The following is a 25,494-nucleotide window of genomic DNA, read 5'->3' on the forward strand; positions in this document are numbered from 1 at the left end:
TATAGTATGATGTATTTGCTCTTGTTTAACTTTAATTCCACATAGTATCATTAACTATTTTGTAATAATCATATTATTGTAGCATTTTTTCTAGTCTCTATTTAGACTGCGATTTGCATTTGTACTCACTTTTGAAATCGGTGGAGAAGACATTAACTCCCTCTACATCCACTGAATAGAGACCAGCATCTTCCGGGTCTAGATTTTTGATCGTGAAAATGAACTTTTTGCCAACTCGTTTCAGTTGGTGCTTCATTTCTTCTTCCATCTCAACGGTGTAAGGAACCATAACACCATCCTGCAGAGTATATATATCGTTTACTTTTTTTTATCGTATTTCTATCTACTTTCCGAGAGTCAGATGAACTCGTTGATACCAGTTTTATGTCTCTGCGTCCATTATGAAGGAAGTTCGAGGTAGTCTTGTGAGCCAATGCTAAATAGCGTTAGCACAGTGACTGGAAGTCGACAGCTGTTCCCATAGACTTCCTGTCATTGCGCTAAATCTACTTAGCATTTGCGCTAAATTTAGTTGGCAACTTCCTTTAAACTGTACACAGAGACATAAAAATTGTATCCAAAAGTTAATCTGAGTCTGGGGAAGTAGAAACAGTGTTATCGGAAAGTATTCAGACCCTTTGACTTTTTCCACATTTTGTTAGTTACATATGGATTAAATAAATAAAAATTCTCATCAATCTACACACAATACCCCATAATGCCAAAACAAAAACAGGTATTTGAAACTTATTTTATAAGTATTCAGACCCTTTGCTATGAGACTATACATTTAGTTCAGGTACATCGTGTTTCCATTGATCATCCATGATATGATTCTACCACTTGATTGGAGTCAACCTGTGGTAAATTAAATTGATTGGACATGATTTGGAAGGGCACACACCTGTCTATATAAAGTCCCACAGTTGACAGTGCATGTCAGAGCATAAACCAAGCCATGAGGTCGAAGGAATTGTCCGTAGAGTTCCCAGAACATGATTTTGTCGAGGGACAGATCTGGGGAAGGCTACCAAAACATTTCTGCAGCATAAAAGTCCCCAAGAACACAGTGGCCTCCATCATTTTTAAATGGAAGAAGTTTGGAATCACCAAGACTCTTCTTTGAGCTGGCTGCCCGGCCAAACTGAGCAATCGGGGGAGAAGGGCCTTGGTCAGGGAGGTGACCAAGAACCCAATGGTAAATCTGACAGAGCTCCAGAGTTCTTCTGTGGAGATGGGACCTTCCAGAAGGACAACCATCTTGTCAACACTTCACCAATCACGTCTTTATGGTAGAGTGGCGAGACAGAAACCCAAGAATACTAGAGGCTGTAATTGCTGCCTAAGGTGCTTCAATAAAAGTACTGAATAAAGTGTCTGAATACTTATGTAAATGAAATAAACAGGAGAGGTATTGAACAGTTTGGTATGAGCTTTCATACCTTGTAGAGGAAAATCCTGCTGCTGGCATCTTTAAGATCCATGTCAATTTCAAATGTTGCATTTTCATCAGCATTGACTCCAATGTGTTTGAGCGAACTGATATGTTCAATAAACTGAAACAGACAAATATAAAAGGTACGGTAAAATGACTGAGAAACCATAAGATCTTTGAAAAATCAAACAGGTAACTGACACATTTCCCCTTTTACTTTATTGGTGTTTTCTTCAAAATAATACCAGTAAAAAGATATTCCATAGTACTATACCTGTGCCTGTTCCACCTCTCTCTCCTTTTTCATTTCAGCCAGTTTTGTCAGCATGCCACGGAAATTAGTGATGCCGTACTCAGCACAGATTTGTTCATAATCTTTCTTGTCGGCACTCATCAGGATCTCCCAAACTTTCTCTTCAGATTCGAGTGGCTTTTGCTCATGGACATCTCCACTGCAGATCAAATATAATCAAATGTTATTTGTCACATGTGCCGAATACAACAGGTGTACAGTGAAATACTTATTTAAAAGTGCATAACCTAGAATGTTTTAAAAAGTTAAGAAATAAAAGTGTCAAGTAAAAAATCAATAAGTAAAAAATATAAAATAAAAGTAACAAATAATTAAACAGCAGCAGCAAATTAACAATAGCGAGGGTATATACGGGGGGTACCGAGTCACAGAGTCAATGTACCGAGTACAGAGTCAATGTTAGTCGAGGTAATTGAGGTAATATGTACATGTAGGTAGAGTACAAAAGTGACCATGCGTAGATAATAAACAGAGAGTAGCAGCAGCGTAAAATGGGGATCTGGGTAGCCCTTTGATTAGCTGTTCAGGAGTCTTATGGCTTGGGGGTAGAAACTGCTTGCTGTGCGGTAGCAGAGAGAACAGTCCATGACTAGGGTGGCTGGAGTCTTTGACAATTTTTAGGGCCTTCCTCTGACACCGCCTGGTATTGAGGTCCTGGATGGCAGGAAGCTTGGTCCCAGTGATGTACTGGGCTGTACGCATTACTCTCTGTAGTGCCTTGCAGTCGGAGGCCGAGCAGTTGCCATACCAGGCAGTGATGCAACCAGTCAGGATGCTCTCGATGGTGCAGCTGTAGAACCTTTTGAGGAGCTGAGGACCATTGCCAAATTTGTTCAGTCTCTTGAGGGGGAATAGACTTTGTCGTGCCCTCTTCACGACTGTCTTGGTGTGTTTGGACCATGTTAGTTTGTTGGTGATGTGGACACCAAGGAACTTGAAGGTCTCAACCTGCTCCACTGCAGCCCCGTCGATGAGAATGGGTGCGTGCTCGGTCCTCTTTTTCCTGTAGTCCACAATAATCTCCTTTGTCTTGATCACGTTGAGGGAAAGGTTGTTGTCTTGGCACGACATGGCCAGGTCTCTGACCTCCTCCCAATAGACAGTCTCATCGTTGTTGGTAATCATCAGCAAACTTGATGATGGTGTTGGAGTCATGCCTGGCCATGCAGTCATGAGTGAACAGGGAGTACAGGAGGGGACTGAGCACGCACCCCTGAGGGGCCCCTGTGTTAAGGATCAGCGTGGTGGATGTGTTGTTAGCTACTCTTACCACCTGGGGGGAGGCCCGTCAGGAAGTCCAGGATCCAGTTGCAGAGGGAGGTGTTTAGTCACACAGGATGATCATTTACCATGCATGCATTCATTTGAATTGCTATTGCAGAGTTGCAGCCTGTATTTAGTCTGCTTTATTAATTAATTGTCTCCTGTTATACAAATCTATTCAGCATCGTGTTTCCCTCTGTCACTTACGGCGTTTTTTCCAGACCTGAACCCTTTTCAATCAGAGAGCTTTAACTTATTGTTACCTTCTTTAGAGGTTTAGGTTGTCTGTTTGAAAGGTTTAGGTGTTAGGATACAGAATTTTAACCACTAAAATACCTGTTCAAGACCTATTTACACAACCTGTTAATAGAGTACAATGTAATGCATTCTCTTACCGCTTCTTCAACATTGTTCTAAAAGACCCAGGTTTGAGTGCTTGTTCTTCTTTGGACTTGGCTAATTCCTTTGTCTTTTTGAATCCAACTGGACAGAAACGAATCGTAATGTTTATGTCTTAAAGTGTTGATCATTCTTTTTAAATCATTAGAATGCACTTGCATGACAAGATAAATATTGGTTAAGAGAGGTTTAGATTAGATGTGTTAGAATTCTCTTTTTGTATGTCCTACCTTCAATGACATTCAGCTGGATAGTGCAAACAGCCTTTCCATACTCATTTGTTGCAAAGCATTTGTAGGTGTCGGCATCTTCTGCACTTACTTTGGGGATCTGTAGGCAAACTGATAATGTATTACCTACGTACTTCACATCGACTGCTGTTAAGGTCTAGAAAACAAATCAATTGAAATATACTTCAAGGGTAATTGCTTTATTTATTTGAAAATCCAGGAATTTAACCAATAATTATTATAATACATTTTTTCATGTTAAAGGGTTGAAATATAAAGGTTGGAGTAAAAAGGGTGGGGACGTGTAGAAGTCAAGAGATTGGGCAGCATTTGATGGAACTGAAATTGACAACATGTCCCCTTTATTGTTTAGTATAAGAACCAGTTGGTGCTGAATGGTAATAAACATGCTTACCTCTAGGGTGTGTTCACCAGTCGCCTCGTCATACTTGCTCTGGAACTTCTCTGGATCGTCTATCTTTCCATTTGCTCGGTTCCATGTCACTTTGGGTGTAGGTTCACCATGCACAATGGCTTTGAACACCCCGAACTTGCCTGATTTGTGATTAGAGTCATAGAATACTCGTAAATAGTAGCAATTTGAACCATTGTGTTTAATTCTGATGTCCAGTATATGTCCGTATTTGGGTGTATAATTAGTCCATCCTTTTGGTGACACAATTTTACATAAGGATTAGTGTGATAGGTCGGACTGTATGTTTGGTATGTTATTGAATACATTGCATTTTCACCAAATATGATGTGTAACATTTGTTATACAACTACCCCCAATGATGAAAGAGCTAGGCGTTAATTATGGCATATGCTTTAATAAGGAGCTTAACAGACTGCCTCTATTAAAGGTTGTGTCACCAATCTAAGTGTGCAAGGTTAAATAAGGATTTGGTATGTGAGTGGGTAGGGCATAGAAGGTCATCATAATCATAAATTATGTAGAGTCTACATTTCATTTCTGTTGCAAATGAAGTTGATATGAGCCGTCTGTAAGGATTGCATTTTGTGGACTCCACCATACATCACATGCCTTAAGACCACTGTCACATGTCATGGCCTGAAGCCTGTGGAACCTACTCCAAATGATATAAATGTCTCAACTGAGATGTAAAGTAATGCAATCGGGACTATCCCTACATGTCCTTCTGCTGCTTGTCTTAGTCAGGCCATAATATAATATATGCCATTTAGCAGACACCTTCATCCAAAGCACCTTACAGTCATGTGTGCATTTTATATATATATATATTTTTACTTATGGGAGGTCCTGGGAATCAATCCCACTCTCCTGACATTGCAGGCGCCATGCTCTACCAACTGAGCTACAGAGGACCACGTGTTAATCCCATCAGCACCCCCGCTGCGGTGGGTCACTGTTCCCATTTTGGTTGACCCATTTTCTATGTGCTGTAGTTTGGAATAATACAAGTGTCCCCCCCCCCCCCCCTCCTTTGTTTATAAGGCAATAGCAGAACACACAACATTTATTACAGTATAATAGGATAGCTATGCCTGTTAATGCAGAATATTACATAATTAACTGTTCCTTACCCTCCTGAATAGTTAATGCGATGGGCTTGCGTGTGAAGTCAGGGTGGCTTTTCCCCTCTGGTATTTCCTCCACATACTGCGTGATCATAACTCCAGGGACTTTTGATCTGAATTTCTTGACTGATCACACACACACAAAAAGAATACATCATTAGAAAATTGCAAAATTATTTGATAACATTGTTAGCACTTACTGCTTAAAACAATTGAGATTTGCATTAATGGATGACCAAATCTAACACACATAATGTCTAATACAGTTATAATCACTGAATTATTACATGCATTAATATCATGTAATATTTGACTTTTTGAATGTAAGGGATTGAGGGCCATATTCGGACCTAATATTACTGTAGAAGTAGTCATAGTACAACTAATAAGCCCAAGACAGTCTTGTTAAAGCAATGGCTGATACACCAAAACATGGAGTAGACTAGTAGTATCAGGTCGAGAATACTGCCCTAAATCACATGCCACATCTAGCAAGAAAATACACCTATATGCAAAGTTTGCACGTGTTATTTTCATACCAAAATGAAGCCAACTAAGCAAAAAACATGATGTATGATTATTTTCACTTTAGATCAATGCATCATTGTTCTCTTAATATTTATGTTACTGTAAATGTTTCTTTTAAAGCTGAAATCTGTAGTTGGTGAAACTACCATGTCCTGTTAGAGATATTGCATTAACAAATAAGTTACTTCAAACAATGCCACGATGCTGGATGCTCATCTCTGTTTCATCAACAAAACAAAACAATAACAAAGGGGCTGGGTCGAACAGTGGTGCTGTTGCCCCCTTTACAGATTTCAGCTTTAATGTGAGCTCTCATTTTTATTATAACAGCTGCAATTAGCACCGCTGCAGATAATTAGTCAATCTGACCCCAACTGTTTCAAATTATGTTTGGTCATCCATCCTATTTCCATCCATATTTCTCTGTTTTACTTGGCTACTGTAACTGAACATGAACATAATTCCACAGCACTGATGAGTAATCATGAGCAAAACATTTTTGATGCAGATGTTAATTGTCTGTAAGAACATTTTCTGGAAACCCATAACCTAAAACCTAGGTCATGAAGGGCCCAATCTGTCCTCCCACATACTCAACTTGTATTCTCTTGCACAAGCTACAGTTAGGTTGCAAGACAATATAAGGACCTCATAGCAATCATCCGCAATGCCCTTTAAGGATAGTTTGTCAGTATTAATGGATTTGTCATTTCTTTAGAATTCTACAATGAAGTGCATCTGTTGTGACGCTGAAAACCTGAGTCATACACGTACAGGAATTACACCATTCATATGATAATGTATACAGTAGCCTGCATGCAACACAGTCTTTACTTTCATCCACCATGCTTTGGTACAGTAAAACACCCAGAAAAAAAGTTTAAGGTATGCTCTCTTAGAAAAAAACGTGCCATGTGGAGGCCTTTTGGGTTCAGTGTAGAACCCTTTCCACAGTGGAAACTTTTTTCTAAGATTGTACATTGAGAAAGACACATTAATGGAAACTCAAGTTGCTGGAGTTTCCTTTTCTCTTGCATACCTTTTTTGTGGTTGGGCTTTTCCATAGCACCCCCAGCACCTTCCACTTTACAAGCAACATGACAGCAAGAGAAAGGACATAGCACAGGAAACATTAATCCTGACAAAAGCACCTGAGAGAGGCTTGGGAACTTCGACAGGATTACGAATCCACACATACATGTACGTAGATACATACGATTAACATGAAACACAAGGACAAGGGAAACATCCAACACACACACAGCTTGGAGAGAACCAACATCCTAAGGTTTTTCAGAAGATTATTTGATGGAACAAATGTTTGAAAGAAAAATTATGGAAGATTAATTGTATAAATACATTTGTAACCATTATGAATTTCTGAGTACATCAAATCATGGAATTAACAGCAATTATATTGTTTCATAAGTCATTATGCTGCTTGTCTTAGTCTTAGTTATGTATTTTAATATTTAGCATACAAGGTATGTTTTCTCTATGGCGATGGCCTATTAATACTAACTAAGAACTAGTGGTGTTAAATTATACTAAATCTGCTGACCAACTTTGGTGTATCAGATATCAGATATGCCAGTCCTCATTGGCATCCAATAAGGTCCCATTTAATATGTGGTGGTTGTCCATAGGGTTGGGCTGTTGAGAGTCCTTTTCTGTGCCAGTTACAGTGCATATTAATAGTTGGCTGTAAATTGAGTTGGAAAACAGCTGAGGAAGATGAGATATCAGATTATGTCTTCTACCAAACAGTTTATTGTCAGACATCCATCTTTTGAGTCCAGTCTTCCCATTTCAATCTTCCCCACAGTGAAAATTCTTTAAACACTTCCGTTTACTGGTCAAATATGATCTCAAACTTAATCTTCTGTTTAGATTTGTTGACTAAGTAGATATGTTATCAAGCATGCAGCACAGGTTTGACAGATTTCTCTTGATGTTAAATCACTTCTTCAGTTTAGTTTTTCTAGAAGAAGCGTGTTTTCTTACAGTTTTGTGATGTATCTTTTGTAAACTGCAAGTAAATAAAACAATTCACAGCACTTTTCATTCTTCACTCTTCATAATCACGATAAACTTCTCCTTTTTCGTTCTTCTGCTGAATCCGAAATATATTCATGCCCATTCCTTTTCCAATATCACCCAATGACTGCCTGGTGATATTGCCTTATGATGGCGTTGACAGAGAAGTGTTTGACATGATTGGTTCACTACAAGGGTTGACATGGTGATTTGACTGCTACTTCACATTTTAAGCTGATTGAAGCAATAGCAAGCAGCTTGTATTTCTTCATGTGCTTGTCTGGAGAATGGTCCTTTTCGGCAATATCTTAATTCCTAGTATAATTGACACTGTAGTAGGTGTTGTTAATATTTAATCAGGGTGCTCCTGTATGATTTTGGAAGCCCAGATGATTGAAGGATCTCTTCAACTTCCTCTCGATAGCACAAGAGCAGAAGACATTATTTGGTGATGTTCTTGACGAAGCTTGTCATTTATGACGATCTAAATGTCATGTGTACTGAAAATGATCTCATATCTTCTCTTCTCTTAGTTGTGTATTGGAAGGTCCAATTGATACACTTTACATACCTCGATTTACTGGCGAACTATCGGTAAAAGACGCTGGAGCACCGTGTTGCACACGCATTGCAACAATTGTTCTGTCAATACAGCACAACCTAACATTTTTATGCCTGCAACTATATCTTGACAATCAATAACGGGCTATGATTCCTGCCTTTTTTGTTATTTACCCTTTGCCTGTGTGTGACTGCATTGGGTGGATGTCTGTCTTGATTTGACTGTTCAGAGGAGAAATCCATCACATTGCACTTACCCTTCTGCCCTTCGGCAGATTTATCTGTCACTTTCGACTTCATCACCTTCATCTTGGTATATTTTGGATCAGAAGGCTCTGTAACAGACATTCACACAGAGAAAAGGATTGTGAGTTAAAACTGTCCAGTTGAATGGAACATCACTACCACTGATGACAGTCATTGAGATGCCTACTAGGTACGAGACAAAAGAAAAAACAGGGCTTTCAGAAGAGATCATTTACATGAGTGACATTCTTTCCTCTTCAGCTAATAGCCAGCAGGTGGCACTTGAAACTTGGGTTTGGTGTTAGTTTGAACTATTTCTAATCTCATTAAAAGGTTGCGTATCAAAGAAACCCCAAAATGACATCATCGGGGTAGTGTATCATCCTCCCAGATGATACAGTACCAAGCAGCTGCTAGCAATGGAAGTGAAATCTTGATTAAGTGATGCTGTTATTCTACCCAGTCAGTAAGAGGCAGCATGCAATACACGTCTATCTATTGGCCTTGTGTCGAACCACTGGATCGATGTCTATCCTAGGAATGTGATGCTGACATGTTTTGATTGAGCCCTGCAGTTGTTGAAATCTCTACTAAACCAAACTGTGGGAGGATATGCAGAGGGGGTGGGTAGCAACAGAGGCACCGAGGGCGCTATAGATTATCGAGGTATTTGTAGATGATTAATAGGGAACATAGCTAACAAAGATCTCTGCTCTCTGCAGATTATAGATCACTTGTCAATATGATTCTACAGGATTAAGAGTTGATCCTACGTTTTGAGAATTGCTTTTAACAATTTTATGTTGACAATTTAATATTGAATTGTGTTCACGCAATATCTGAATCACCCAATTTTTCTTAAAGCAATACTATCCTTGCCTGCCTGGTTTTATAGCATATGTTGTTTGGCTTGTCAAATGTCAAAGATAAATTAGGATTTTGATTTATAATGTACATCAGGTGTCCTCTGACACAGATTGTAAAGACAGAAATGCTAGTGATTTCAAGATACAGACTGACAGCACTTTTGAGACATAGCAGTATCATTGGTCTATGAATGTAATAGGTCACATAACTCTGTGTATCGTTCCTTTTTTTGTTGTAGTAGTAAAATTTGACCTAACGGCTGTTCTGCTCATCAAGCCTTAAAATGCTCATTGGTTAGGGGTTGAAGAGGGGGGAGTTATTAAGGGTAAGTTAACTCATATTTTTACATCTCGTCATAGATTCTTTGAAAATACGGTAAGGTGAGTGCTACCGCTTCAGGTCTTATATAATTATTAACATTTTGATTTCATATTTCCGTACCATTGAAGTGATACTTAAGGATATCTTGAGTTAACGTATTTCAATAAATAACAACAAGATACGTTATTTATTGAAAGAACTTAGGTATACAGCTATACAGCTGAATTACCTTGAAATAACGTAGTGACTATATTTGGTTTCTAAACTAGGACTGGTTGCATGCATTTTTAACCTTATATTCAGATATTATATATGTTCTATATGATTTAGCATGTGGTGCAGATGACTCAGTTTTACATTTGAAACTCTGAACATTATGTGTTCGCATGATTTGCATGGTGCCATAACCCCGCCCATCTGTTGGATGTTTAAAATGCATCAGCAACATATTAGGGACAGAGCAGCATACAGTGTGTGTGTTCACGTATGCAGTACACTATAAGGACCAGATGTGAATGTTCATTTTGGGGACATTTGTTTAATGTAAAAAAACTGATATTTTAGTGTACAAATCAAATCAAATTTTATTAGTCAAATGCGCCGAATAAAACAGGTGTAGACCTTACAGTGAAATGGTTACTTACGAGCCCATTACCAACAATGCAGTTAAAAAATACGTATAAGAAATAACAGTTACAAGTAATTAAAGAGCAGTAGTAAAATAACAATAGCAAGGCCATATACAGGGGGCTACCGGTACAGAGCCAATGTGCGGGGGTACTTGTTAGTTGAGGTAATATGTACATGAAGGTAGAGTTATTAAAGTGACTATGCATAGATGATAACAACAGAGAGTAGCAGCGGTGTACAAGAGGGGGGGGGGGGAAATGCAAGTAGTCTGGGTAGCCATTTGATTAGGTGTTCAGGAGTCTAATGGCTTGGGGTAGAAGCTTTTAGAAGCCTCTTGGACCTAGACTTGGCACTTTGCGTGTGGTAGCAGAGAGAACAGTCTATGACTTAGATGGCTGGAGTCTTTGACAATTTTATGGGCCTTCCTCTGACAACACCTGGTTAAGTTGTCCTGGATGGCAGGAAGCTTGGCCCCAGTGATGTACTGGGCCATTCGCACTACCCGCTGTAGTGCCTTGCGGTCGGAGGCAGAACAGCTGCCATACCAGGCAGTGATGCAACCAGGCAGGATGCTCTCGATTGTGCAGCTGTAGAACCTTTTGAGGATCTGAGGACCCATGCCAAATCTGTTCAGTCTCCTGAGGGGGAATAGGTTTTGTCGTGCCCTCTTCACAACTGTCTTGGTGTGCTTGGACCATGTTAGTTTGTTGGTGATATGGAGAACAGCATCCCTAGAAGGCCAGCATCCCGGAGTCACATCTTCACTGTTGAGATTGAGACTGGTGTTTTGCGGGTATTATTTAATGAATCTGCCAGTTGAGGACTTGTGAGGTGTCTGTTTCTCAAACTAGACACTCAAATGTACTTGTCCTCTTGCTTAGTTGTGCACCGGGGCCTCCCACTCTTCTTTCTATTCTGGTTAGAGACAGTTTGTGCTGTTCTGTGACGGGAGTAGTATACAGCGTTGTACGAGATCTTCAGTTTCTTAGTTTCATTTCTCAGAACAAGAATAGACTGACGAGTTTCAGAAGAAAGTTATTTGTTTCTGGACATTTTGAGCCTATAATCGAACCCACAAATGAAGGCCAGTTTCATTGCTTCCTTAATCAGAACAGCATTTTTAAGCTGTGGTAACATAGTTGCAAAAGTGTGTTCTAATGATCAATTAGCCTTTTAAAATTACAAACTTGGATTAGCTAACACAACGTGCCATTGGAACACAGGAGAGATGGTTGCTGATAATGGGCCTCTGTACGCCTATGTAGATATTCCATTTAAAAAATCTGCCGTTTTCCGCTACATTCGTAATTTACAACATTAACAATGTCTACACGGTAATTCTGATCAATGTTATGTTATTTTAATGTTCAAAAAATATGCTTTTCTTTCAAAAACAAGGAATTTCTAAATGACCTCAAACTTTTGAACGGTAGTATACTTTTGATTGTGTTGGAATTAATTGAATCATAAACAATGTGTACCATTTGGTACAATATACTGTAGTAAGTTCCAGTTAGTATCCATTGTTACAAGCTACTAGTTAGTTACCGCCTAATAGTAAATAATCAGGTAGATTCTAGGTGTAAAAAATAAACTAGAGCAGATTACTTTTTTATTTAAAGTGCTCTATCTGTAGAATAAAAGCGCAGAACATGTTTGATAGAATCTTTCCTTAAGTCATCAAGCAGCCTCAGTAGGGATGGAACTTAAGGATTTTCGGCACTGAACAGCCGGGCTAGTAGACCACAATTTGAACTAGACAGGATCCAAAATCTGTGTCATGCAATATTTGAAAGACAAAGTTTCTCTAGCCGGTGGGCTACTTGGGCACAATTTCTATTAGGCTGGTCTGAAAAGTATTACCTCGGGCTAGATTAATATCCATCCCTGAACCTCAGGCTATCTTAATAAACACACAAGTTGTGCCATTACTCAAATTGACAGCTTTATTTTTAGTTCATTACATACTCCCAAGAAGACTGTCCAAAGCAGAGCTGGACTCCAGCAGTGGTCTTGACTCTTGCCGGGGGCTTAAAAATGAACTCCAACGCCTTTGATAGACACCAAAGTATATGCATCCTTCTGCAGAGCTTATTTTACCTTCATTTAACTAGGCAAGTGAGTTAAGAACAAAATCTTATTTTCAATGACAACCTAGGGACAGTGGGTTAACTGCCGTGTTCAAGGGCAGAACAACAGATTTTGTACCTTGTCAGCTCGGGGATTCAATCTTGCAACCTTTCGGTTACTAGTCCGACGCTCTAACCACAAGGCTACCTACTAGTCCAAGGTGGTCAGTAGATCCAGGCTATGCCATGCTGTGTGCTATCACAAAGAAAATCACTGGTTTCTCTGATACGTGGCTGTATAAAAGGTAACATTTATGTCGCAGTGAGAAATAGGAGGCATGCTTTATAACCAGTATGTGGGGCAAGATTCCACGACTGGCAGCATAAGTAATTCACCACACTGGAGGCAGGCTGTCTTGAAATGTGTTGCTGTTGTTGATGGAAAGAAGAGTCCTCTTTTTTGATAATGTATGTCTATTTGTATGTATGTGTTTACGTGCAGTATTACTCCTGTTGTGGCGTATGTTTGTTACTAGTTTTGTACATTGTTATATAATTGTCACACAAGTGCTTACTTAGACTACATTATATCTAAATTATATAAAATAGTTTTGATACTGGATCAGTGATGCAATTTTGTCTTGTAGCTCCTTCCTCTTGCAAATATTTCAAATGGTGTTTCCACATGGTGTTTCACATGAACTCATAAAGGTGTTGTATTACAGAGTGATAGACAAAACAGATGCAGCCCTGCCCTGACTTTCAATGTGCAGTCATGAAACTGAATTAATTAACAACACTCCAAATAAAGTGTCCAGGTTTGATGGAATGCACTCAACCTCATAACCTTTGTGACTCCATTTACCATGTCCTGTTAACTGGTAAATGTGATGTTTAACTTTATCCACTTGGTAGCAAACATTCACACACTGTCCTAACACCACAAAGTGTTGTAATAGTGTGCAGGTAAACTTGTGTCAATTTCACCTCTGAGGGAAGATTGACAAAGACCTGTGCGTTCTTGCTATGTAACACTACAGCAGCAAGGCCATTCATTTAGGGGCAGAATAAAGCTACACTATGAATCAACCAGCTTGACAGTGTGCTGAACCTACAGTGAGCCGTGAGAATGATCTCATGAAGGGCTGAACAGCAAACAAACACACGTGGCTCATTCCACAAAATTGGTGCCTTTTGGACATGTACACTATTAAGAAATGAACTTAAACATATAATTTGTCATTTTAGGTGAACATTGAAAAAAAGGTGTCCTCCCCACGGGACGGTTAAGCTAAATTAGGCTAATGTGATTAGCATGAGGTTGTAAGTAACATGAACAATTCCCAGGACATAGACATATGGGCAGATATGGGCAGAAAACTTAATCCAAAAATGTCTACCAGTTTCACCATCATTGTAAAGGCCTAGTTATTTTGCTGCTTTAATAAAGCAATGGGATGCAAAATGCACCCATTTCGTGGAATGACCCGCGTACTTATTGCTAAAATGGTGCTAGACAAGTCTGAGTAACTCTGTCTTCCACCATTGGCTGCACTGTTGACCTCACACTTGAAATGGCATCTGAGAGGTTCTCAAGTGTCCCTCCCAGCGATTTTTCACACGTACACTAACCACAGCTGTATAACTCACAGAAAACTGTTCTTTGATGACAAGGGGTTTTGGTGACAGACGGGTGCTGTATTTGAAGGGTAGTATTTGAATTGCCAAATGGTTTTCTGAATTATTTTCAATTAAGGGAGCTGCCAAGTTCATGCATAAATTCCACAATAGAGACTCAAGGTATGTTTGGCACATGCTTCACCATTATAACACACATTTTGTTAGTGTTATGTTCCTTTTGTTCTACTGCATTGTTTCCAAATACAATCATGTATCTTCTATTTTGTTTCTGCTTCTGTAAACTGACACAACAGTAGTTCATTTAGATGCAAGTATCTTCTTAATCGTTAGTCCGACATGAAAATGTTTGCACTCTCACACACATACAGTACACACTGAGTGACATAGACTGACCAGGTGAATCCAGGTGAACGCTATAATGCCTTTTTGATGTCACTTGTTAAATCTACTTCAATTAGTGTAGATGAAGGGGAGGAAACGGGTTTAAAAAAAATGTTACGCCCTGAGTCAAGTGAGATATGGATTGCGCATGTGTGCCATTCAGAGGGTGAATGGGCTAGCCAAAATATTTAAGTGCCTTTGAAAGGAGCATGTGTTAAACAAACCTAAAAAAAAATAGTTTTTATTTATTTGAGATTCTTCAAAATAGCCACCCTTTGCCTTGATGACAGCTTTACACACTCTTGGCATTCTATCGACCAGCTTCATTAGGTAGTCATCTCCCCCCACCCCTTTTGCCCTCAGAACAGCGTCAATTCGTCGGGGCATAGACTCTACAAGTTCTCGAAAGCGTTCCGCAGGGATGCTGGCCCATTTTGACTTCAATACTTCCCACTTTGTGTCAAGTTGGCTGGATGTCCTTTGGGTGGTGGACCATTCTTGATACACACAGGAAACTATTGAGTGTGAAAAACCCAGAAGTGTTCCAGTTCTTGACACAAACCAGTGCACCTACTATAATACTCTGTTCAAAGGCACTTCATAATTGTATTTTTCCCATTCATCCTCTGAATGGCACACATTCATGTGTATATATATATATATTTATTTATATAAGTATATGTATTGTCTAAATTGTATTAAATACAGAATAGCTTTTTGCGGATTGACTATAAAACCAGCCCACTATGGCATATAATATATGTTTGGGCTGCATCTTTATTTGACACCTCCATCTATAGTTAGCCGTCACCCTCAAACCTCACAACTATGACCTCACGGCTATGACCTCACGTCTATGATCCAGCTCTACAAATTCCACAAGGGTGAAATTCAAACTGTAGAACACACATGCCCAACTAAAAATATGTTATGCATTACCACCAAGTTAGCTGTACCTCTTCATATGGAATCCCATTCTAATGTACAGTACAGTATGTCAGACACATAAGCAAGTGAATGTCCGTAACTAACTTAATGAGGTATTCAGTAACTTGAGTTACTGAAATTAGAGGGCATTAAAACTTAAAGACCAGAAAGCAAACAGTTGCGACATTTAATACCCTCTACCCTTAAGTCTTTTATGTACCTTTTAAAGGTATTCAGCCCTGCTGAAGTTATTTTACACCCTAATCTTCCGATATCAACTGAAATTCCCTGTGGTCATACAAGCATCTGCTTACATACTCATAGGCAGAATAGCATTATCACAATGTTTCCCAGAACAACTAAAAGGTATTACTACTACTTTATGTACATTATGGAATGTTGACCTTTCCTCAAGTCACATAACAGAATAACAATACTGGCACAATTAAAAAAGGTACAAGCCCAGGTTGTATTTCCCTCCATGCTGTTCCATCTCGTCCGACCCCCCCATTCTGCCAGAGAGGAGGGAAGAACGACCTACCTGCTTACAGTCCTCAATGCTCTCAGCTGTGCTCCTTTCAAGCAACACTGTGGCTACTCTGATATTTGAGCGCCTGTTCCAAGTTGTGCTCGGTAATAAATCCTAAAGAGCAACGTGTGTGTCTCTGCCTGAAGACTCAGCGACTGCCAAAACGAGTTGGTTTTTTTGTATTTGTGTTGAGGAGTTCGCACCAAAGACGTTTGGTTGGGTGGGTGGTGAAGAGGGGGGCCCCACTAAAGGTGGGTCTAACTAACACTTCCTTTACAGTGGCACTCCTCATACAGTAATGTTTATTAACTGGTTCCCATAACCACACTTTCACTTAAAATCATGAAAGAGAAAAAATATGATATGTTCTTCATGGTGTATATCCAGTGAATATAACACTGCAAGTTTGTCTAGACCTATGATGGTTATTTTCAATTATACATTTGAGTGTCATTCATTACTAGAAGTAATAAGGTCTGTGTTTATTACAGTTGCTTTTGACTAAGAAATGTAGTATTTTGTGTGTGAATAAATTGTAGTAAGATGTAAATTGTTCATTTCAATAAATCAGTCAACAAAATGTAAATGAAAATACAGTGGTTAATGTTTTTTTGTATAATTTCAAAGATTAATTAATATATCAGAAAGACTGCTAATGTTTGACAACTCGATAGACTACCTAAGCTTTCTTTACCTTCTTGGTTACATCTCACCATCCTCAAACCAATTTGGGAATAAGAAGCACTTTTATGTTGACTGTAAACCACACAGGTCAGGGCACCTGAGAAAGAATAAGAGGCACTTTTATGTTGACTGTAAACCACACAGGTCAGGGCACCTGAGAAAGAATAAGAAGCACTTTTATGTTGACTGTAAACCACACAGGTCAGGGCACCTGAGAAAGAAAAAGGGAATAAATGCATCAATGTGTATATATTTTTAAATACCAACGTTTATTATTGAAAATGACCAGTGATCGCTATTTTGGCTCAGTGGTTCATATTTGTAAGTTCTTCTGTGGTGTTGGAAAGGTTCTTATGAAGCGTAAATCATAAGACTTGAATTTGTCCCATTAAATTTAGTGTGGAACGTAACTTGGCTGTTATTTTCCTGTCAATTCTGAGGGGTATGATAGTATTGATTACTGTCTCAATTACTGTAATTAATTTCACTGTGATTTCTATGGTTACAGTAACCATAATGGTCAATGTCTTTTTTTTCTTAAATGTTGTGAAATATTGTGTTCCCCCCATTAAAAAAAATATAAAGAAAGAAAGAAAATAAACATGCACTTGTCTTTTTTTTTACTGTACTAGCACTGCCTTTGCTGATAACTTCTTTATTGAGGAAAATGTACTTAAAGCCAGACTCAGTAAGTGTCAGTTTCGTAATTTTGTTTAAATTTAATATTTTGTTTTGTCGGGCCAACAAAAGAAACCCAGGTAAGACGTCATAATATGCTCTAGAGTCTAGGCTACCTGAGAGTTGTCAAGCAGCTGCTGGGACAGCCACCCTTTGATCCAGATCAACCAGTAGCCCTCTTCTAGTTACAACAAACATGCAGGCTGCTGGATTTTTTTTTTTTAAATGTACAAGTCACCTGTGAACGTAAGACGTGAAATGTTTGCAAGTACTTTAAGTGCACAATAATATTTTATTTTACTATGGTAGGCTACACCACCGGTTTGCACATTTAGCAATGGTTGAATAATATATCGACAGCTGTGTGCTAGCCAGCTAAATTAGCTCGCTAGCTTTCTGTGTAACTAATGTATTAAAGTTTAATCTATCAGCAGACAATTAACTCAGACTTTTGTATGTAAGGTTCTGTAAGTCGTTTTTTAGTCAACCTTGTGTTCTGTTTCGTTGTGTTCTTGAACATAGCCCTGTCTTTAATTTTTGTTCATTGATTTCACCTGTGTTAGTTACTCACCTGGTCTCATCAGCTCCTTATTTCGTTCAGTTCATTCCGTTTGTGCCTTTGTGAGGTATTGTTCGTTTTGACTCTACTAAGTCTTTTCCGAGTTCGTTTGTGAAAACCAGTTAAAGCCTTCAGTCCTAGTTTTGATTCACCTGCCTGTTTGCCTACCTGTGTATGATGATTGCCCGCCTGTGACCACGATTCCTGCCTTCTGCGAAGGCGAAACAAACACCTGCTGTGCTCTGCGCGTGAATCTACACCTTTTTCTCCCTGAGTATTCATTACATTGTGATTATCATTGGCACTGTCCACAGCAGTGTGATACTAGCACTTGTGAGTGAGGAATGCCAGCCTTGCTGAATAAAAATCGCCCACAATTCAGTTTCCAGTTTTACTCAGAAAATCAAGCTAGCAACATCAGAGCAACAGAACGCGCGTGACAAAATGGTCAATAGGCCAACGCATCATAATTACCTTGAGAAATCTGACCTGCAATTTGTAAACCAAGCTGCTGTACTTTTAATAACTCGTAAAACTGTATTTTGTATCGCTTTGAAGTGACCCAAATGGAAAATTAAGCTTTAATTTATCAATTTTCGAAATATGGTAAACAAGAAAATAACATTTTATATTTTATTTGGGACTTACTGAGTCTGGCTTTAATACAACTGTGATATATGTAGCTGTCTCACCTAGCTATCTTAAGATGTATGAAATGAATGTTTGGTAATGTACTGTAGCACTTTATGGCTGAAGCTTTTCTCCAGGGGCCATGTTATTCCGGTATCCAATAAATTATTCATTAGATGGACCTGAAAAGATAATGGATATTAATGTACATTTTATCACAGCCTTTGTAAAAACATTCCTTCCATTTTTTGTCACAGTGGTACAGTATATAATTCAGAGGGAGGATGTTAAATGCATCTGTTACAATTATTTAAAGCAATATGAACTTAAGAGTACATTTTTATTTTGTTTATTTCAGCATGTGCCTATACTGAGAATGTAAAGAACATGTTTATTTAGGCGCTGGTTGACATTTGGCATAGTACTTTAAAAGAGGCTCACAGTCATGCCAACTGTGAGTTGTTTAAGTTAATAGGGTAGCTATATATTTAGAACATAAATAAAAGTGAACTATTGCCCTTGATCCCTGACATAGGGAATTCACAGCAAGATGTCTGAAAGGTCGTCTCATCCTGTCGGTATCAAGCAGGACATAAAGTTGTCCTTGTCCCATTACAAATCAATACCATGACCATAACCACCACATACAAAGCAAAAACTCTTTATTTATTTATTTATTCATTTACATATAGCTCAAATTTCACAAACCTTTCCTAGCAATTATGCAATACACTATGTGTAATGAAAAGTTAAGTTATATTATCCTTTTTAAGCTAAGTTACTTGATAAATCGTTTTATGGTTTTACACATTTTGCGGTTTTACAAATTCAAAGCCTTGCCCCATAAGGCTTAGTAGTAGTGTCCAATGTTATGGACTTGGTTTATGAGTTCGTATTAATAACTGCCTACTTGCAGAGAACGCACCTGCATTGGCTGTAATATTAAGTGACCTTATATATTTTATTACCATTGGCAAAACCTACCAACACACTTAGCAACAGAGAGCTTGGTCAGATCATGCAATTGGAGAGCAAAATTAGACCCTGAGGAGCAGACCTTGAAATGCCCAAGCTTGTTTCCTTCCCTGAGCTGATCGTTTCAAGACAATCTTCCTGTGCTCACCCTGCTTTGCCCTTGCAGTAAAACTATTGCACTTTGCCATTAGAGGCAAGAGGTGTCATAAACCTGCCATATTACCAGAATTCATTATGGGGGATATCACTTTTCCATCCTCTCGAATACGTCATCTCGCATATTGCTAATTCTCTCGTTGTGATAATGAGATAACTAGACAGTGTGTAATTTACATAATCTGTACATTATTATGTGAAACAAATGGTTTAGGTCAAATATAGCAACTGCCTGGACTTAATAATATGTTGTCAGGCTTATACTTAGGGCTCGATTCAATCCATATTGCCGAAGTTCGGTGTTATAGCTCTGAATGAATGCAGTCTCCGTATAACGTGGGAACATTGCCTTTAAACGTCAATCGTGCTACAACGATGATCTTCAGCTCTATGGATTGAATAGCCAGCAAATAACTGTAATCATTAGTCGTGACATGTGGACAAGGATGACATGTAAGAATACTGTCTACGCTTGATCACAGGACCTCCTTAGGCCATCTCTTCTCTGTTGATACCATGTCCATGGTCACCACCGTGTTTGGGTGGCTTTAAATGCAATCCTTATACAGAGAAGGGGGGGGGGGGTATACAGGTGTACATTACATCCTATGATGTTGTACAGGTAGCCTAGTGGTCAGAGCGTTGGGCCAGTAACCGTAAAGGTTGCTGGATCGAATCCTCGAGCTGGCAAGGTAAAAATATGTCGTTCTGCCCCTGAACAAGGCAGTTAACCCACTGTTCCCTGGGCGCCGAAGATGTGGAAATCGATTATGGCAGCCCCTCGCACATTTCTGATTCAGAGGGGTTGGGTTGAATGCAGAAGACACATTTCAGCTGAATGCATTCAGTTTTACAACTGACTAGGTATCCCCTTTCCCTTTACATGGTATACAGGTACAGTTGAAGTCGGAAGTTTACATAAACCTTAGCCAAATACATTTAAACTCAGTTTCTCACAATTCCTGACATTTAATGCAGGTAACAAATCCCTGTTTTAGGTCAGTTTGGATCACCACTTTATTTTGAGAATGTGAAATGTTAGAATAATAGTAAAGATAATAATTTATTTCAGCTTTATTTCTTTCATCACATTCCCAGTGGGTCAGAAGTTTGGTATTAGTATTAGTATTTGGTAGCATTGCCTTTAAAATGTTTAACTTGGGTCAAAAGTTTTGGGTAGCCTTCCACAAGCTTCCCACAATAAGTTGAGTGAATTTTGACCCATTCCTCCTGACAGAGCTGGTGTAACTGAGTCAGGTTTGTAGGCCTCCTTGCTCGCACACGCTTTTTCAGTTCTGTCCACAAATGATCTATGGGATTGAGGTCAGGGCTTTGTTATGACCACTCCAATACCTTGACTTTGTTGTCCTTAAGCCATTTTGCCACAACTTTGGAAGTATGCTTGGTGTCATTGTCAATTTGGAAGACCCATTTGCGACCAAGCTTTAACTTCCTGACTGGTGTCTAGAGATGTTGCTTCAATATATCCACATAATTTTCCTGCGTCATGATGCCATCTATTCTGTGAAGTGCACCAGTCCCTCCTGCAGCAAATCACCTCCACAACATGATGCTGCCACCCACGTGCTTCACTGTTGGGATGGTTGTTCTTCGGCTTGCAAGCGTCCCCCATTTTTATCCAAACATAACGATGGTCATTATGGCCAAACAGTTATCTTTTTGTTTCATCAGATCAGAGGACATTTTTCCAAAAAGTACGAGTCTTTGTCCCGATGTGCAGTTGCAATCCGTAGTCTGGCTTTTTCATGGCGGATTTTGAGCAGTTGCTTCTTCTTTGCTGAGCGGCCTTTTGGGTTATGTCGATATAGGACTCGTTTTTACTGTGGATATAGATACCTTTGTACCTGTTTCCTCCAGCATCTTCACAAGGTCCTTTGCTGTTGTAAAGGGATTGATTTGTACTTTTCGTAACAAAGTACGTTCATCTCTAGGAGACAGAATGCGTCACCTTCCTAAGCGGTATGACGCCTGCGTGGTCACACGGTGTTTATACTTGCATACTATTGTTTGTTTCAGATGAATGTGGTACCTTCAGGCATTTGGAAATTGCTCCCAAGGATGAACCAGACTTGTGGAGGTCTACAATTTTTTTTCTTAGGTCTTGGCTGATTTCTTTTGATTTTCCCATGATGTCAAGCAAAGAGGCACTGAATTTCAAGGTAGGCCTTGAAATACATCCACAGGTACACCTCCAATTGACTCCAATGATGTCAATTAGCCTATCAGAAGCTTCTAAAGCCATGACATAATTTTCTGGAATTTTCCAAGCTCTTTAAAGGCACAGTCAAGTTAGTATATGTAAACTTCTGACCCACTGGAATTGTGATGCAGTGAATTATCAGTGAAATAATCTGTTGGAAAAATTACTTGTGCCATGCACACCGTAACATGACACAAGTGAAAAACGAGTTTTAATGAATCCAACCTAAGTGTATGTAAACTTCCGACTTCAACTGTACTTAATGTAACTAACGTACTTTCTCACATGTTGTTGTTTTTTTTTCTAATTCAAAAGGACACAAAATCAATGTCAATGATAATACTTAGCAGGGTGGCCTAACTAATTAACAAGTTAATTTATTTTTTATTTTTTATTCTCCATATAGCAATTTTCAAATTGACCGTGGCTGGGACTGAGACGTCTGAGAAGACGTCATACATTGAGCAATCATGTTTGTTCCCTGCCATTTCTTTGTTTTGGTACAGCCAACCCCCTTATCTGATTGTGTGCAGCTGTTGTCTCATCATATATGTTGATTTGAAAATATATAGATTTTGCATGTTGTTTTTGTATTTGTTATTTTTTTACATTTACATTTATACATACATTTATGTTTGTGACATTTTACTCAGCCTGTGGCTCCAATTTCAATGTTGGCACCAAGCCCTCTAAATAGGCTGTCAGGTCCATTACATTGTCACAAATTTACTTTTTCTCCATGGAAACTTTTTTCTGTCCTGAAAATATAATGTTGAATCCAGCTGAACATATTTTAGGTAATCTGGCAAGTGTGTTCTAACAATGAGTACACTTTGATACTTAAAGTGGTTACTATCTGGTCCAAATTATTTTAATGTTTGCCGAGAAATCCGAAAGAACCCAAAAAGCAATTATTGTATCATTTTCTAAAATAAAAATACAACATTTATGTTAAATAAAGTGTAATTATGAAGTTATTACACATAATTCTCTCATCGACTCAAAGGTAGAGGGTGTTTGCAATGTGGGTGGGAAACAATTAATTGTATAGTCAATGGGAGAAACAGCTGTCTTACCTCTTGATACATCAAACTTCACCTTAACTTGTAAGACGCTCTTGAAGTTTCCGTTTTTGTGATTGGTTCCCTGACATCTTTCACGTAGGGTAAAGACATTTCTGTTTTCTCAATCGTCTTGTTTCCGCAGTCATCTTATATGAGTCAGGCACAGACAATGAAGTCTCAGTTTTCATCAAATTCCATAGCAGGAGTTCCCACAACTGGCTTCTTATAACTGCCTCCATCTGTTTCCAATGCTCTGCCTCATAATTTACCCCCTCTTCTGGTTCTCTGTCGACACCCTGACTGCCACTTTGTTTGCCCTCTGTGTATGTCCATTTGTTGATATCCCACCCTCCCCCTTTTATTGCAACCATATCAGAGGTTGTACACTATATACAGTACCAGTCAAAAGTTTGGACACACCTACTCATTCAAAGGTTTTTCTTTATTTTTACTGTTTTCTACATTGTAGAATAATAGTGAAGACATCAAAACTATGAAATAACACATCATGTAGTAGTAACCAAAAAAAGTGTTAAACAAATCAAAATATATTTCATATTTGAGATTCTTCAAAGTAACCACCCTTTACCTTGATGACAGCTTTGCACACTCTTGGCATTTTCTCAACCAGTTTCATGAGGAATGCTTTTCCAACAGTCCTAAAGCAATTCCCACATATGCTGAGCACTTGTTAGCTGCTTTTCCTTCCCTCTGTGGTCCAACTCATCCCAAAACATCTCAATTGGGTTGAGGTCGGGTGACTGGGAAAGCCATGTCATCTGATGTAGCATTCCATCACTCTCCTTCTTGGTCAAATTGCCCTTACCCTGCCTGTAGGTGTGTTTTGGGTTATTGTTCTGTTGAAAAACAAATGATAGTCCCACTATACAAACCAGATGAGATGACGTATGGCTGCAGAATGCTGTGGTAGCCACGCTGGTTAAGTGTGCCTTGAATTCAAAATAAATCACAGACAGTGTCACCAGCAAAGCACCCCCAGACCATCACACTTCCTACTCCGTGCTTCATGGTGGGAACCACACATGCAGAGATCATCCGTTCACCTACTCTGCGTCTCATGAAGACTTTGCGGTTGTAACCAAAAATGTCAAATTTGGACTCATCAGACCAAAGGACGTATTTCCACTGGTCTAATGTCCATGGTTTGTGTTTCTTGGTCCAAGCAAGTCTCTTCTTCTTATTGGTGTCCTTTTTGCGTGATGTATTGTTGTCGCTACCTACTTGCCCTTTTTGCTGGCCATCATTGTAAATAAGAATTTGTTCTTAACTGACTTGCCTAGTTAAATAAAGGTTACGTTTTATTTTTTAAATATCATTTTTTAAACAGAAACAGTAACACCTGGGGAAGGATCCAAAGGGAGTGACATATATAGGGAAGGTAATCAGGGAAGTGATGGAGTCCAGATTAGTCTGATGATACAGAGGTGCGCGTAACGATGGTGACAGGTGTGCGCCATAACGAGCAGCCTGGTGACTTAGAGGCCGGAGAGGCCGGAGAGGGAGCACACGTGACATCGCTTGATGGTTTTTGCGACTGCACTTGAAGAAATGTTCCAAGTTCTTGAAATGTTCCATATTGACTTACCTTCATGTCTTAAAGTAATGATGGACTGTCATTTCTCTTTACTTATTTGAGCTGTTCTTGCCATAATATGGACTTGGTCTTTACCAAATAGGGCTATGTTCTGTATACCACATCTATCTTGTCACAACACAACTGATTGGCTCAAACGCATTAAGAAGGAAAGAAATTCCTTCATCCCCAGTGATGTGCTAGGCCTTCTCCATCACCCTCTGTAGTTGCCATATCAGATGGTGATACAACCAATCAGGATGCTCTTGATGGAGCAGTTGAAAAAAAGGATGTTAGGGGCCATGTCAAATTGTTTTAGCCTCCCGAGGGAGAAGAGGCACTTCCTCACAGCTGTGCTGGTGTGAGAGGACCTTGATAAGTCTGCAGTGATGTGGACAGAGGAACTTGAAGCTTTTAAGCCTCTCCATTGCGGCAACAATGATGTGGATGGAGGTGTGCCCCTGTTTCCTGAAGTCCATGATCAGCTCCTTATGAGAGGTTGTTGTCCCGGCACCACACTACCAGGTCTCTGACGTTCTCTATGTAGGCCGTCTCATTGCTGTTGGTGATTAGGCCTACCACCGTTGATGATGGAATTTGAGTCGTGGGTGAACAGGGAGTACAGAAGGGGGCTAATCACACAACCACTGGGGGGTTTCCATGTTGAGGTTCACCGTAATGGAGGTGTTGTTGCCTAATTTGACCAACTGGGGCTGGAACTGACAGGATATCCAGGATCAAGTTGCAGAGAGTGTTGAATGCTGAGCTGTAGTTGTTGAACAGCACCTCACATAGGTACTCCTCTTTTCTAGGTGGGAGAGGGCAGAGTGGAGTGCAATTGAGATTGCTTAATCTGTGGATCTGTAGTATGGTGTCAGGAGTACTGATCATTTATGTAATCAATGTTGTTAGTGGATTACTAAAACCAGCACAATGCTGACTAGTCCCACACACTGGCGTAGCACACAACCGCACAACACGACGGGGGGGGGGGCA

At 39.3% G+C, this 25,494-nt stretch overlaps 1 protein-coding gene across 4 annotated transcripts in view; it reads right to left on the reverse strand.

Annotated features, from left to right (window-relative positions):
* The window catches only part of igfn1.1 (immunoglobulin like and fibronectin type III domain containing 1, tandem duplicate 1), a 28,973-nt gene extending 12,873 nt beyond the window's left edge, over positions 1–16,100 (reverse strand). For 3 of the 4 annotated variants that reach the window (XM_055917989.1, XM_055917988.1, XM_055917986.1), the window contains exons 1-10: positions 15,950–16,100; positions 8,584–8,661; positions 6,768–6,812; positions 5,207–5,326; positions 4,056–4,195; positions 3,641–3,740; positions 3,407–3,494; positions 1,710–1,887; positions 1,443–1,556; positions 130–298 (exon numbers count right to left, since the gene is read on the reverse strand). In XM_055917989.1, coding sequence (XP_055773964.1) covers positions 130–298; positions 1,443–1,556; positions 1,710–1,887; positions 3,407–3,494; positions 3,641–3,740; positions 4,056–4,195; positions 5,207–5,326; positions 6,768–6,812; positions 8,584–8,635 — 1,006 coding nt within the window. In that variant the 5' untranslated portion in view covers positions 8,636–8,661; positions 15,950–16,100. The remainder of the gene's footprint in view (positions 1–129; positions 299–1,442; positions 1,557–1,709; positions 1,888–3,406; positions 3,495–3,640; positions 3,741–4,055; positions 4,196–5,206; positions 5,327–6,767; positions 6,813–8,583; positions 8,662–15,949) is intronic. The other variant, XM_055917987.1, reaches the window with a different exon arrangement.
* Between the last annotated feature and the right edge of the window lie 9,394 nt (positions 16,101–25,494).

The sequence above is a fragment of the Salvelinus fontinalis genome, chromosome 3 (assembly GCF_029448725.1).
Source record: "Salvelinus fontinalis isolate EN_2023a chromosome 3, ASM2944872v1, whole genome shotgun sequence".
Lineage (NCBI taxonomy): Eukaryota > Metazoa > Chordata > Actinopteri > Salmoniformes > Salmonidae > Salvelinus > Salvelinus fontinalis.